Consider the following 15,141-nt stretch of genomic DNA (forward strand, 5'->3'; position numbering starts at 1 on the left):
CTATTGTCGTAGGGAACAATTGTGTTCCACAACCTTACCACTCTCACCTGAAATGATCTCTGCATCACTAATGTCTGATACCGTGGAACCACCAAGCAGCGAGTTCTATTCGAGTCTCCAAATTCAAAAAGTGCAATCAAATAGGATGGATTACAATATTTCATTGTCTTGTAAAACAACATCATTAGCCTTAATTTAATAAAATTCTCTAAGGTGCACCCTAAAAGTTCCACAGAGCTGCTCGTTACATGGTCATGCATCCTCAAATTGTATATATATCGAATAATTCGATTAAAACAAACCTTGAGGCGATGTAGGCTACCCGAACTGGTTCCTGAAAATACTTCCAGGCCATACATAATATGTGGCATTAGAAGACCAAGTCCTATGCGCCTTCGTATAGTAAAAGGGAGACTTGATCCTGCCCTATAAATTCTGCGTAGTTGAAATGTAATATTCGAAATCACCTTATTTATATGCCTGTCGAAATTAAGACGATTATCAACGTAAAATCCCAAAACCTTAATGCAATCAACTTTGTCAATAACACTATTGTTAATAAAGAAATTCAAACTAGAAAAATTCGAACCATTAAAAGTAATGCACTTGGATTTAGCAGCATTAACCTCAATAAAATTATCCCTACACCATGTAGACACCGCCACCAGTTCATCATTCATCCGATCCTGGAACTGGATGCACTCCACTCCACTACCAACTATTTGCAAATCATCAGCATATAGCCGAGCCCTTCCAAAGGATAAAACCTGAAATATATCATTGATATATATTGAGAAAAATAAAGGACCTAAAATGGAGCCTTGTGGAACACCGCGATATACATTCCGTAAGCGGGAGGTGGAACCATTACACTCAACGTACTGACTTCTACCTGAAAGAAAGGATTTGCATAGGCGACAAAGAGGAATAGAAAATCCGTAAAACTGGTACATTTTGTTGAGGAGAAGTTCATGACTGATAGAGTCAAACGCCTGGCTAAAATCGAGACTTACCAATACCGTAAAATTTCTGCAGTCTAAGTTCCTCCGTATATCATCAACTAAATCAACCATCAGTGTAGTGGTACTGTGCCCTTTCCTGAACCCGGATTGAAATTCCGAAATCAATCTATTCTCCGACAAGAAATCTGAGAGCTGGTTATTTATAATTACTTCCAACACTTTAGAGAGTGCGGGGAGTATGCTAATAGGCCGAAAGTCAGAAGGCCCCTGCGGATATCGAATCTTGGGAACAGGCACAATCCTAGCACAAGTCCACTGACTCGGAAATGTCGAAGTGGTAATAATCGTGTTGAATATATGTGCGCTATGATGCGATATACCCGGAAATAGCATCCTAATAAATTTCAACGCAACACCATCACTTCCGACGGCATTAGATTTTATGCTGCAGATAGCAGACCAGATATCATCGACATCTACAGTCCTCAAGGAGAACCCAGAAAAGGAAGAATCCAAATAATCCTCGAATGCAATAGATGGAGAGTGTTCCAAAGGAGGCATAGTAAAAAATTCATTACACAAATCAACATCCACTTCAACTGCCCCTAAGGAATCATCCAAATAGCCCAGATGTCGCAACTCTCTCCACATATTTCTGGGAGACGATGCCAAGAACAGCCGTCTATAAAACTTTGCTCTGCATTTTCTTATAGTCCTCTTCAGCCGATTCCTATATCTGCAATACACATTCCAATTAGCCTGGCTCCTATCTTCCATGTACGACCTATAAGCGAGGTCCCTAAACTCAGCCGCTATCTTCACATGCTTATCTTCCATCCAACCCGTGTTCCTGACGCCACTAATAACCCTAGATGGCACATGCCTATCAAAATTGGTCAATACAATGTCATTGAAGTACTGCAGTTGAAGATCCGGGTTATTGGTGAGACGTATTCTTTCCAACCCTGACACTGCAATATCAGCTAAACATTCGTCTAAATTAAGTTGAGAGTAATCACGTATAACAATTCTATCTGATTCAAAATGCTTCGGTATATCATATGCAATATATATTGCAGCATGGTTCGAATTTAAGCATGGGAAAAGGAATTGTCCCTTTGTCCGAACCAGCCGCGCATCACTAACAATGAAATAGTCTATGAGAGTACATCTATTAGAATGATAAGTGAAATGAGTCGGAATGGAATTGTGTACCAATGATAAGCCATATCGAGAACATAAGTCTCGAATCCCAATGCTATGCTCATAAAGATTAATGTTAAAGTTACCTACGAAAACAGACTGTTCATAGCGAGACGTCAAGTCTCCAATCGCAGCCTCACAACTTGCCAAATTGCCGTAAGGTAGGTATAAAACACCTACCAAAAGTGAGGGTCCCGAGCAGTCCCAATCTCCAAAAAAATTCCCTCGGAAACACAATAGTTTTCCAATTTATATATAACCTTAGCCTTTAAAGAAGTTTTCACAAAACAACAAACACCCCCTCCTCGACCTGCAGTTCTATCCATCCTAAAGATACGATAACCATCTATTCTGACTGCGGCATCCAAGATATCTATCTTCAGCCAAGACTCTGATACCCCTATAATATCAAAAACTCCACTTGAGAATATCAACCGAATTTCATCAATTTTACTCGAATTGTTTCCAGGCGCAATGCTCTGAGCATTAATATGAATAATATTTAAGTGGTTTGAACTCAAGCGAAGGTGAGTAACAGAATTGACATTAATGATCGGTCCAAGGTTACTATCCGAACTCATTTTTAATGATAAATACCCATATAAGTGTCAATTTATTTACATACAGAATTATCTTAAGACTAAACGACGATGTTTAGATTTTCACTATTCCCCTTCCCCAAACAGATATCGAAAAATCATGTACCCTGTATTAATGTAATTACCTTCTCCCACGTTCCCTACAAATTTCTAGTAAATCGGAGAATGTTATATTTTGCTCTATTTTTTTTAAAGGGGCGTCACTTTCCCCGATCAAATATGGACAAATACAGAAGTGGACAGCACCCTTAACCTTACCTGAAAATCTGGGAACTTTTCTTCAATTATGTAGCGTATTTTTGGGTAGATGTCACCCTCAACCTTCCCTGAAAATTTCAAGCAAATCATAATCTCAATTTTCCAAAAACAGGCTAAGAGGAGGCCCTTCTTCCCGACCAAATATTAAAAAAACAGGTACCCCATATTAATTTAATAACAATTGGAAATGTTTAATTGTATGACTGTATATACTTACAGGAGGTCAGATAACCCATATTAATTTCATAACCTCATCGCATGTTCGCTGCAAATCTAGTGTAAATCAGAGAATTTTAGTTTTTTTTTCACTGTACTTTAACAAAAGTCGGACAAGGGGAAAATCGGGGAGTCAGCGAGTGAGTGGCCTGACCAAATATCGAAAAATAAAGTAGCGGATCTTTGTCTAGACATCATCACAAACCTTCCTTGAAAGTTTCACCCAAATCGGAGAATTTTGGTCCAATTTAAAAGATCGGGCAAGGGTAGGTTTGCGCCCCAACCAGATAGAAAAAAATGAGTTATCCTATCTTCACCACACATGATCACCCTAGACGTTCTCCGAAAATTTAAAGTAAACCAGATCAGCCGTTTCCGAGGTTACCCGGAACATACAAACAAATAAACATACATACACACAAAAATTTTTTTTCTGATTCAATCACGAAATTAATTGATTCAATTAATTTTTAATTGAAATATCTTCAATCACAGAAATGATAGTATCAATTAAAAAATTAATTGAAGGTCAATTAAAAAGTTAATTGATCCAATTAAAAAATTAATTGATACTATTATTTTTGTGATTGATTTTTGTTTCAATTAAAAAATTTGTTGAATCAATTAAATTTTTAATTGCATATTTTTTAAAACTCAATTAAAATTTTAATTGGAAACATTTTCGTGAAATTTTTTTGTGTGTACTTTGAATTTTATATATAGAAAAAGAAATAAATTAATAAATATTAATTAAACCAAAAGCTTATCAATATGATTGCAATTATAGTCTAATTCAATTAATTTAATTTTTTGAAATAATTCTATAGATTTAGTGCAAAATTACTTCAAACATACATACATATGTATTAATCACTTAATTCACTCTATGAATTTATTACAAATGCATACATTTAAATGGATGACTTATGACTTTCCTTGACATTACATCGTCCGAGATATCACGGATATGCAAAGAAGACGTCAACATGAAAATTTGATTATCATTTATTTTTATTTACAATTGAATGACTAACTTTAGTAACATAAAAAATAAAAATATAATATCGTTGAACTGATGCCAAATTTAGCTTATTTTTATTGCAAAGTAAATTAAATTTGGCTTTAGCTTTTTATTTTTGAATTGTAATTTTCCACAGCCCAATGCATTTTTTCTAATCCCAAGAATGTCTCAAAAATTATGGTCTTAAGGTGGATATATCACAATGTCTAAGTGAGCCTGAAACTTAACCCTCTAATGCCCCAATTTTTTGCCAGCGGATTAAATATTCAATGTTAACGACACAAAAAGAAGAAAACTAAACAAGAAACAAGTATACGGTCAGGTCGAATCTTATGTACCCTCCACCATGGATTGCATAGAAACTTGTCCTAAAGACTGTCATCCACAATCGAATTACTTGGGTTGCGGTAACACTTGTCGATGGCAAGGTATCTTAAAACTTCTTAACACCGTCTTCTCAATTGTAAGTTAGTCAATACGGGGTATATATTAAACAAAAAAGGCCGATTAAATAGGTATATAATTCAGTTGGACAAAATTTTCTATAGAAATAATATTTTGACAAAATTTTCTATAGCAATAAAATTCTGACAAAATGTTGTATAGTAATAAAATTTTGACAAAATTTTTTATAGTAATAAAATGTTGACAACATTTTCTATAGAAATAAAATCTTGACAAAATTTTGTATAGTAATGAAATGTTGACAAAATTTTCTATTTTCAAAATAAAATTTGACAAAATTTTGTTTAGTAATAATATTTTGAGAAAATTTTCTATAGAAATAAAATTTTGACAAAATTTTCTACAGAAATAAAATTTTAACAAAATTTTCTATAGAAATAAAATTTTTACAAGATTTTCTATAGAAATAAAATTATGACAAAATTTTCTATAGAAATAAAATTTTGACAAAATTTTAATTAAAAATAAAATTTTTATCAAATTTTCTAAAGAAATAAAATTTTGACAAAATTTTCTATAGAAATAAAATTTTAACAAAATTTTCTATAGAAATAAAATTTTAACAAAATTTTCTATAGAAATAAAATTTTGGTAGATTATTTTTGGCTCGAGTGGCAACCATGATTATGAACCGATATGGACCAATTTTTGTGTGATTGGAGATCGGCTATATATAACTATAGACCGATATGGAACAATTTCGGTATGGTTGTTAGAGGCCATATACTAACACCACGTTCCAAATTTGAACCGAATCGGATGAATTTTGCTCCTCCAAGAGGCTCCACAAGCCAAATCTGGGGATCGGTTTATATGGGGGCTATATATAATTATGGACCGATGTGGACTAATTTTTGCATGGTTGTTAGAGACTATATACCAACATCATGTACCAAATTTCAACCGGATGGGATGAAATTTGCTTCTCTTTGAGGCTCCACAAGCCAAATCTGGGGATCGGTTTATATGGGGGCTATATATAATTATGGACCGATGTGGACCAACTTTTGCATGGTTGTTAGAGACCATATACTAACACTATGTACCAAATTTCAACCGGATGGGATGAAATTTGCTTCTCTTTGAGGCTCCGCAAGCCAAATCTGGGGATCGGTTTATATGGGGGCTATATATAATTATGGACCGATGTGGACCAATTTTTGCATGGTTGTTAGAGGCCATATACTAACCCAATCAAATTCCAGCCGGATCGGATGACATTTGCTTCTCTTAGAGGCTCCGCAAGCCAAATCTGGGGATCGGTTTATATGGGGGCTATATATAATTATGGACCGATGTGGACCAATTTTTGCGTAGTTGTTAGAGACCATATACTTACACCATGTACCAAATTTCAGCTGGATCGAATGACATTTGCTTCTCTTAGAGGCTACACAAGCCAAATCGGGGGATCGGTTTATATGGGGGCTATATATAATTATGGACTGATGTGGACCAATTTTTCCATGGTAGTTAGAGACCACATACTAACATCATGTACCAAATTTCAACCGGATCGGACGAAGGTTGCTCCTCCAAGAGGCTCCGCAAGCCAAATCTGAGCGTCGGTTTATATGGGGGCTATACGTAAAAGTGGTCCGATATGGCCCATTTGCAATACAATCCGACATACATCAATAACAACTACCTGTGCCAAGTTTCAAAAAAATTTTCTTTAGTAATAAAAATTTGAGAAAATTTTCTATAGAAATAAAAATTTGACAAAATTTTATATAGAAATAAAATTTTGACAAAATTTACTATAGAAATAAAATTTTGACAAAATTTTCTACAGAAATAAAATTTTAACAAAATTTTCTATAGAAATAAAATTTTTACAAGATTTTCTATAGAAATAAAATTATGACAAAATTTTCTATAGAAATAAAATTTTGACAAAATTTTAATTAAAAATAAAATTTTTATCAAATTTTCTAAAGAAATAAAATTTTGACAAAATTTTCTATAGAAATAAAATTTTAACAAAATTTTCTATAGAAATAAAATTTTAACAAAATTTTCTATAGAAATAAAATTTTGGTAGATTATTTTTGGCTCGAGTGGCAACCATGATTATGAACCGATATGGACCAATTTTTGTGTGATTGGAGATCGGCTATATATAACTATAGACCGATATGGAACAATTTCGGTATGGTTGTTAGAGGCCATATACTAACACCACGTTCCAAATTTGAACCGAATCGGATGAATTTTGCTCCTCCAAGAGGCTCCGCAAGCCAAATCTGGGGATCGGTTTATATGGGGGCTATATATAATTATGGACCGATGTGGACCAACTTTTGCATGGTTATTAGAGACCATATACTAACCCAATCAAATTCCAGCCGGATCGGATGACATTTGCTTCTCTTAGAGGCTCCGCAAGCCAAATCTGGGGATCGGTTTATATGGGGGCTATATATAATTATGGACCGATGTGGACCAACTTTTGCATGGTTGTTAGAGACCATATACTAACACTATGTACCAAATTTCAACCGGATGGGATGAAATTTGCTTCTCTTTGAGGCTCCGCAAGCCAAATCTGGGGATCGGTTTATATGGGGGCTATATATAATTATGGACCGATGTGGACCAATTTTTGCATGGTTGTTAGAGACCATATACTAACCCAATCAAATTCCAGCCGGATCGGATGACATTTGCTTCTCTTAGAGGCTCCGCAAGCCAAATCTGGGGATCGGTTTATATGGGGGCTATATATAGTTATGGACCGATGTGGACCAATTTTTGCGTAGTTGTTAGACACCATATACTTACACCATGTACCAAATTTCAGCTGGATCGAATGACATTTGCTTCTCTTAGAGGCTACGCAAGCCAAATCTGGGGATCGGTTTATATGGGGGCTACATATAATTATGGACCGATATGGACCAATTCCTGCATGTTTGTTAGAGACCATATACTAACATCATGTACCAAATTTCAACCGGATCGGATGAAGGTTGCTCCTCCAAGAGGCTCCGCAAGCCAAATCTGAGCGTCGGTTTATATGGGGGCTATACGTAAAAGTGGTCCGATATGGCCCATTTGCAATACAATCCGACATACATCAGTAACAACTACTTGTGCCAAGTTTCAAGTCGATAGCTTGTTTCGTTCGGAAGTTAGCGTGATTTCAACAGACGGACGGACATGCTTAGATCGACTCAGAATTTCACCATGGACCCAGAATATATATACTTTATATATACTTAGAGCAATATTTCAATGTGTTACAAACGGAATGACAAAGTTAATATACCCCCATCCTACGGTGGAGGGTATAACAATTATACGGTAAAATTCAGTATATGCCGTAAAGCCTCTTGAATACTTTTAACAAAATTTTCTTTTTATTTTATCCAATTTTGTTGTCTTAAGGGGTGTTTTACTAAAAGCTTGCTGATTTAATGAAGCCCGCCTAAAGACGGGATTGGGTATTAGAGGGTTAATCGGACTGCCACTTTATCCTTAACCTAATGTGGTTATAATAACCTATGACCCAAAAAGTATCACTCGCAATAAAAGGTGGAACATTCATTAAAAAAACAATGGCACCCTTTGTCCCATAAAAAAACGTAAAAATTAAATGCATTTATATCAATGTTATATGTCGAATTAAAAAAAAACTTTTTCAATTTAGATCCTTATTAGCCTTATTTATTTCCATACAAAATAAAATATCACCAAAAAATTTCCTAATTAAATATTAATTGAATTGAATTTTAAAAATTTATTCTATTAAATATTTTATAATTATCATTAAATTTCGTGATTCAAACTCTGCCCATATGCAAACATCAATGGCGGCATATGGCGCCACAAAATTTCATGGTTTATCTTGGCTTTTACAATTAGGTATTCGCATCTTTACCACATTCCAACTATTAAATTTCTCATTTGCATTTTTTTAATGCAGTTTATTTAATTGTCCACTTTTCTATGATTTCATTTATTGGAATTCATTGGAACAGGCTGCCACAGGTGAAATATAAAGCGCTGTAATCAAATTGTGGTTAACAGATTGAATAACAACAAGCTAGTCCAATTGCTGAGGCTGTTGACCAGGTTAACCCATCATAGAGGCCCTTCTACCCGATCAAGAGATGCAATGGCTGCAGTGGTCTTAATTTGAGTTAATAAATGCCCAGAGGAAATAAAGCTTTCCTTTGGCCTAAATGCAAATCTAAAATACTTAAACATTTTTAAGATATCTCAATTAACTATTGATAAAAGGTGACAGTGGGGAAATTTAATATTTATTATCCCAAGCATTAGCAACCTCAAAAACAAAATAAAAGAGCACCTCAAATTTCCAACTTTTCCAATTAAAAATAACAAATTTATAGAATCATATGAAATTTAAAACTTGAGCGATTTGTGGTTATCAAAGGTGTCAAATCGACTAAATACACATTTGAAAATAAATAACATAAAAGTGGTGGACCAAACCGAAGAAATTTGCTGTTCTTTGAGGCTACAGTAATTACAATTTGGTTTATATGGTACACTGAAAAAAAATCATGCTCGGTTCCAAAGATTTTGTCTTTACGCTAATGATTTTGGTATTGAATTCGATCCAAAGAAGCGGAGAATTGAAGTAAAAATTTGACAAAATTTTATTTTTATAGAAAATTTTGTCAAAATTTTGTTTCTATAGAAAATTTTGTTAAAATTTTATTTCAGTAGAAAATTTTGTCAAAATTTTATTCCTATAGAAAATTTTGTCAAAATTTTATTTCTTTAGAAAATTTTGTGAAAATTTTATTTCTATAGAAAAATTTGTCAAAATTTTATTTCTATAGAAAATTTTGTCAAAATTTTATTTCTATAGAAAATTTTGTTAAAATTTTATTTCAGTAGAAAATTTTGTCCAAATTTTATTTCAGTAGAACATTTTGTTAAAACTTTATTTCTACAGAAAAAATTGTCTAAATTTTATTTCTATAGAAAATTTTGTCAAAATTTAGTTTCTATAGAAAATTTTGTCAAAATTTAGTTTCTATAGAAAATTTTGTTAAAATTTTATTTCAGTAGAAAATTTTGTTAAAATTTTATTTCTATAGAAATATTTGTCAAAATTTTATTTCTATAGAAAAATTTGTTAAAATTTTATTTCAGTAGAAAATTTTGTCAAAATTTTATTACTATAGAAAATTTTGTCAAAATTTTATTTCTATAGAAAATTTTGTTAAAATTTTATTTCTTTAGAAAATGTTGTCAAAATTTTATTTCTATAGAAAATTTTTTCAAAATGTTATTTCTATAGAAAATTTTATTTTAGTAGAAAACGTTGTGAAAATTTTATTTCTATAGAAAATTTTGTCAAAATTTTATTTCTATAGAAAATTTTGTCAAAATTTTATTTCTATAGAAAATTTTGTCAAAATTTAGTTTCTATAGAAAATTTTGTCAAAATTTAATTTCTATAGAAAATTTTGTTAAAATTTTATTTCTTTAGAAAATTTTGTCAAAATTTTATTTCTATAGAAAATTTTTTCAAAATTTTATTTCTACAGAAAATTTTATTTTATATAGAAAATTTTGTCAGAATTTTATTTCTTTAGAACATTTTGTCATTCAAAGGTTTATGGACTTTTTGGACAAGGAAAAAACTTTCCGAAAGAAAAAATAGCCTCACGACAATACTTGTGTCAATATTTCGACGAATTATAAATGGAAGGACTAAGTTAGTACTCTCATTCTGGTTCGTGTGAAGAATCTAAGTCGATATAGCAATGTGCGTCCGTCCTTCCTCCATCCGCTTTTTGAAATCACGCTAACAAAACAAGCCTCATTTTGGAAAATATACGGCCCGATGATGCCGCCAGCCCATAAACCGCACCAACCAGTCACTCTTTGTGGGTGCATTGGTTTTTCGACAATCACTCTTGGATTCTCATTCGCCCAAATGCGGCAATTCTGTTTATTGACGAATCCACTGAGGTGAAAATGTGCCTCATCACTGAAGATGATTTTCTTCGAAAATTGATCATCCACTGTTGCCATTTCTTGGAACCATTTAACACGTTGTAGGATTGTGTATCTCTCCATGGTTCAAATTGAGTAAGTCTGAAATAGAGAAATGTCAAATAGAATTCGGAAAAAACTTGGCGTTTAGGTGTGGTTCACATTCAACATCGACCCTTACAATTTAACCACCCTTTAGTATTTGTCCTTTAACAACCAAAAAAAATTGGCCCATATGCGATCCGGTTGAACTTTGGTACGCGGTACGCTGATATATTCCCTCTAACAGTTATGCAAAAATTGATTCATATCGGTCCATAATTATATATGGCCCCATATATAACGTCCCTCAGATTTTATTTCCGGAGCCGCTTTAAAAAGCAAATTTCAACAGATCCTATTGAAATTCGATACGCGATATTGCTATATGCCCTCTAAAAACCATAAAAAAATTGGTTAATATGGGTCCAAAATTATATATAGCCCCATATAAACCGATCCCCGGATTTGATTTCCGGAGCCTCTAAAAAATCGAAATTTCATCCGATCCGGTTGAAAGTTGGTGCATGATGTTATTACACACAAAAATTTTATGATTCAATCACGAAACTAATTGATCCAATTGATTTTGAAATTGAAATGTTTTCAATCACAGAAATGATAGTATCATTATTAAAAAATTAATTGATCCAATTAAAAAAGTAATTGATACTATTAATTTTTGTAATTGATTTTTGATTCAATTAAAAAATTTGTTGAATCAATTAAATTTTTAATTGAATATTTTTAAAACTAAATTAAAATTTTAATTGGAGAAATTTTCGTGAAATTTTTGTCTGTGTATATATACCTTAAAAATTATATAAAAATTGGTTGCATATCGGTCCATAATTATATAGTCCATAATTATATACCCTTTACACTCAACAAAAAAAGTTTACTTAGATCCAACGAGTTAGACCTTCCCTTAAGGAGCTTGCTATTGATTCCGAGCCAAAGATGTGGCTTGTTTAAAGTAAAGACATTTTTTAGGGACCTAGTGGCTTTAAATCTAGGATCAATAAAATTAAAATTAGGATAGAGATTTCATTTATAGAATTTTCATCCTCTTTTCGCGGTATATTAATAAAGCTATCCACATACAAACAAATGCCAGTTTAAAAATGCAAATTATAAAGGATACTTCAAAGTAAAAAGTGTTTTCTTAATTCCAAGAAAACTTTAAACCAAAAATGCTAAATCCTTAAATAAAAATATATGAGCCTATATTTGAAACGTTATTATCTTAAATCTAAAGATTCAATATTTCAGTTAATTTAAGGACGATTTCTTTACATCAGAAATTTGTCTCTTTACTTTTAAGAAAATTTGCCTTAGTTCCCAAAATTTGTGTCCTAAATTTAATATTTTTTTTGAAGCAAATATTATAAACTTTATTTTAATTAAAATTTCATTATTTTAAAGAAATTTTAAAATTTTGTAAAATGCGCATAAATTAAATATTTTTTTCAGGGAGACTTCGGAGACTCTTGAAGGAGTAAATTTCAAGCGATGGGAAAATAAAACTATACTTTACTATCGGAAATTGTTACCACAACGCCCATAGAAAAAATCATGAATGGCGTGCTCATTTCAAAACGATCCGTTTATGAAAGTTTGACACCACATGTGTCAACAATCTGATAAAATGACATCATGCGTTGCCAAAACAACAACCAGCGTTCATGAGCTGAAAACGTAATGGTTACGAATTTATGAAAAACAAGTATATACGGCCGCAAGTTCGGCCAGGCCGAATCTTATGTACCCACCACCATGGATTGCGTAGAAACTTCTACGAAAGACTGTCATCCACAATCGAATTACTTGGGTTGTGGTATCTTAAAACTTCTTATTCCTGCATGGTTGTTGGATACCATATACTAACATCACGTACCAAATTTCAACCGAATGAGAAGTATTTTGCTCTTCCAAGGGGCTCTGGAGGTCAAATCTGGGGATCGGTTTATATGGGGCCTATATATAATTATGGACCGATATCGACCAATTTTTGCATGGGAGTTTAAAGCCATATATTAACACCACGTACCAAATTTCAACTGAATCAGATGAATTTTGGTCTTCCAAGAGGTTCCGGAAGTCAAATCTGGTGATCGGTTTATATGGGGGCTATATATAATTATGAGCCGATGTGGATCAATTTTTGCATGGTTGTTAGAGACCATATACTAACATGACGTACCAAATTTCAGCCATATCGGATGAAATTTGCTTTTCTTAGAGGCCTCGCAAGCCAAATCGGGGGATCGGTTTATATGGGGGCTATATATAATTATGGACCGATGTGGACCAATTTTTGCATTGTTGTTCGAGACCATATACTAACACCATGTACCAAATTTCAGCCGGATCGGATGAAACTTGCTTCTCTTAGAGGCCTCACAAGCCAAATCGGGGGATCGGTTTATATGGGGGCTATATATAATTATGGACCGATGTGGACCAATTTTTGCATGGTTGTTAGAGACCATATACTGACACCATTTACCAAATTTCAGCAGGATCGGATGAAATTTGCTTCTCTTAGGGGCCTCGCAAGCCAAATCGGGGGATCGGTTTATATGGGGGCTATATATAATTATGGACCGATGTGGACCAATTTTTGCATGGTTGTTAGAGACCTTATACTAACACCATGTTCCAAATTTCAGCCGGATCGGATGAAATTTGCTTCTCTTAGGGGCCTCGCAAGCCAAATCGGGGGATCGGTTTATATGGGGGCTATATATAATTAAGGACCGATGTGGACCAATTTTTGCATGGTTGTTAGAGACCATATACTAACACCATGTACCAAATTTCAGCCGGATCGGATGAAATTTACTTCTCTTAGAGGCCTCGCAAACCAAATCGGGGGATCGGTTTATATGGGGGCTATATATAATTATGGACCGATGTGGACCAATTTTTGCATGGTTGTTAGAGACCATATACTAACACCATGTACCAAATTTCAGCCGGATCGGATGAAATTTGCTTCTCTTAGAGGCCTCGCAAGCCAAATTTTGGGGTCCGTTTATATGGGGGCTATACGTAAAAGTGGACCGATATGGCCCATTTGCAATACCATCCGACCTACATCAATAACAACTACTTGTGCCAAGTTTCAAGTCGATAGATTGTTTCGTTCGGAAGTTAGCGTGATTTCAACAGACGGACGGACGGACGGACGGACGGACGGACATGCTCAGATCGACTCAGAATTTCACCACGACCCAGAATATATATACTTTATGGGGTCTTAGAGCAATATTTCGATGTGTTACAAACGGAATGACAAAGTTAATATACCCCCCATCCTATGGTGGTGGGTATAAAAACAAAATTGCCTGCACCATAGGCATTAACAGTCGCCTTAGCGTATTGCACCACCGACGGAGTTGCCATAAGAACGTCTAACGAATATTTTACGACTTTTCATGGCCACAGAAAAACAAATGTCGGTCATGAAATCGTGAACGGCCGTGGATTAAATCTGGAACATTCCGTTTTGATTTTTTGTGAACGTTTTCGTTTCATTTTGTTACCATCCGTTCACGATTTTTGAACGTAAGTTTTCGTTTATAAAAAATGTGGAGAAAAACATGTTCTCAAAAACAAAACAGTCATTTACCCTCAACAGTAGAATCCAACACGATAGCAACAATTTATCAAACTAATCCTCAAATTAGGATTCACTGACATCAGAGAAATTCCTTTCGCATTTATCCTGATTGTGATTTCATAAAGACATCTGCTGCCGCATTTTCTTTTTTTACCCGGCCAACGCAAGACCTAAGTCAATATTTAATGGCACATCTCTTAAAACTATTTGAATTGTTTATAGCGTAAAATTGTCAGAAGTAGATGGGCTCTTAAGGCAATTTCAAATATTTACTTAAGTATCAATTACCACACTCATTAAGCATAAAGTGGCCGAATACCAAATGTTTTAAAATCAATATTATTAAATTAAATAGATCATCGCCGCCGCCAAAGACGTCAGGTAATATTTGCGGTTTCATCAATTTTCGGTAAATACATATGAACAGCTAAACAGATTTGATCTTAAAATCAGGCAAAAAACGCATATAGAAGAAGACAATTTTAAATCAATAAGAAGAAAAAAAAGTAAAACACCAAAGTTAAATTTAGTTGGACTTGTGCTACATAACAACACAACAAAAAAATGCCGATACCTTACGCTAATAATTCGTAATCACTAGATGCGAGAGAAAGAACTCCCGAAATTAATTTCGAAAATCCGAAAACGATTTCCTTCCGATCATTGCCGATTAATAAACGTTTTACACCACTATGGATGGATGTTGTGGTGAATTTTTTTTTTAAGTTAAAGAGGAGAGAGTTCCTTGATTGCTATTATGTGTAGGTGGATTTT

General features: G+C 33.6%; 1 protein-coding gene across 1 annotated transcript in view; it reads right to left on the minus strand.

The window, feature by feature from the left end:
- LOC142239626 (uncharacterized) overlaps nt 1-15,141 on the minus strand; it is a 23,766-nt gene continuing 8,625 nt past the window's right edge. Inside the window, exons 2-5 of the mRNA XM_075311419.1 lie at nt 2,464-2,644; nt 1,014-2,389; nt 303-767; nt 1-105 (exon numbers count right to left, since the gene is read on the minus strand). Of these exons, the coding sequence (XP_075167534.1) occupies nt 1-105; nt 303-767; nt 1,014-2,389; nt 2,464-2,644 (2,127 nt within the window). The remainder of the gene's footprint in view (nt 106-302; nt 768-1,013; nt 2,390-2,463; nt 2,645-15,141) is intronic.

This window comes from Haematobia irritans, chromosome 5, assembly GCF_050003625.1.
Source record: "Haematobia irritans isolate KBUSLIRL chromosome 5, ASM5000362v1, whole genome shotgun sequence".
In the NCBI taxonomy this organism is placed as follows: Eukaryota; Metazoa; Arthropoda; class Insecta; order Diptera; family Muscidae; genus Haematobia; species Haematobia irritans.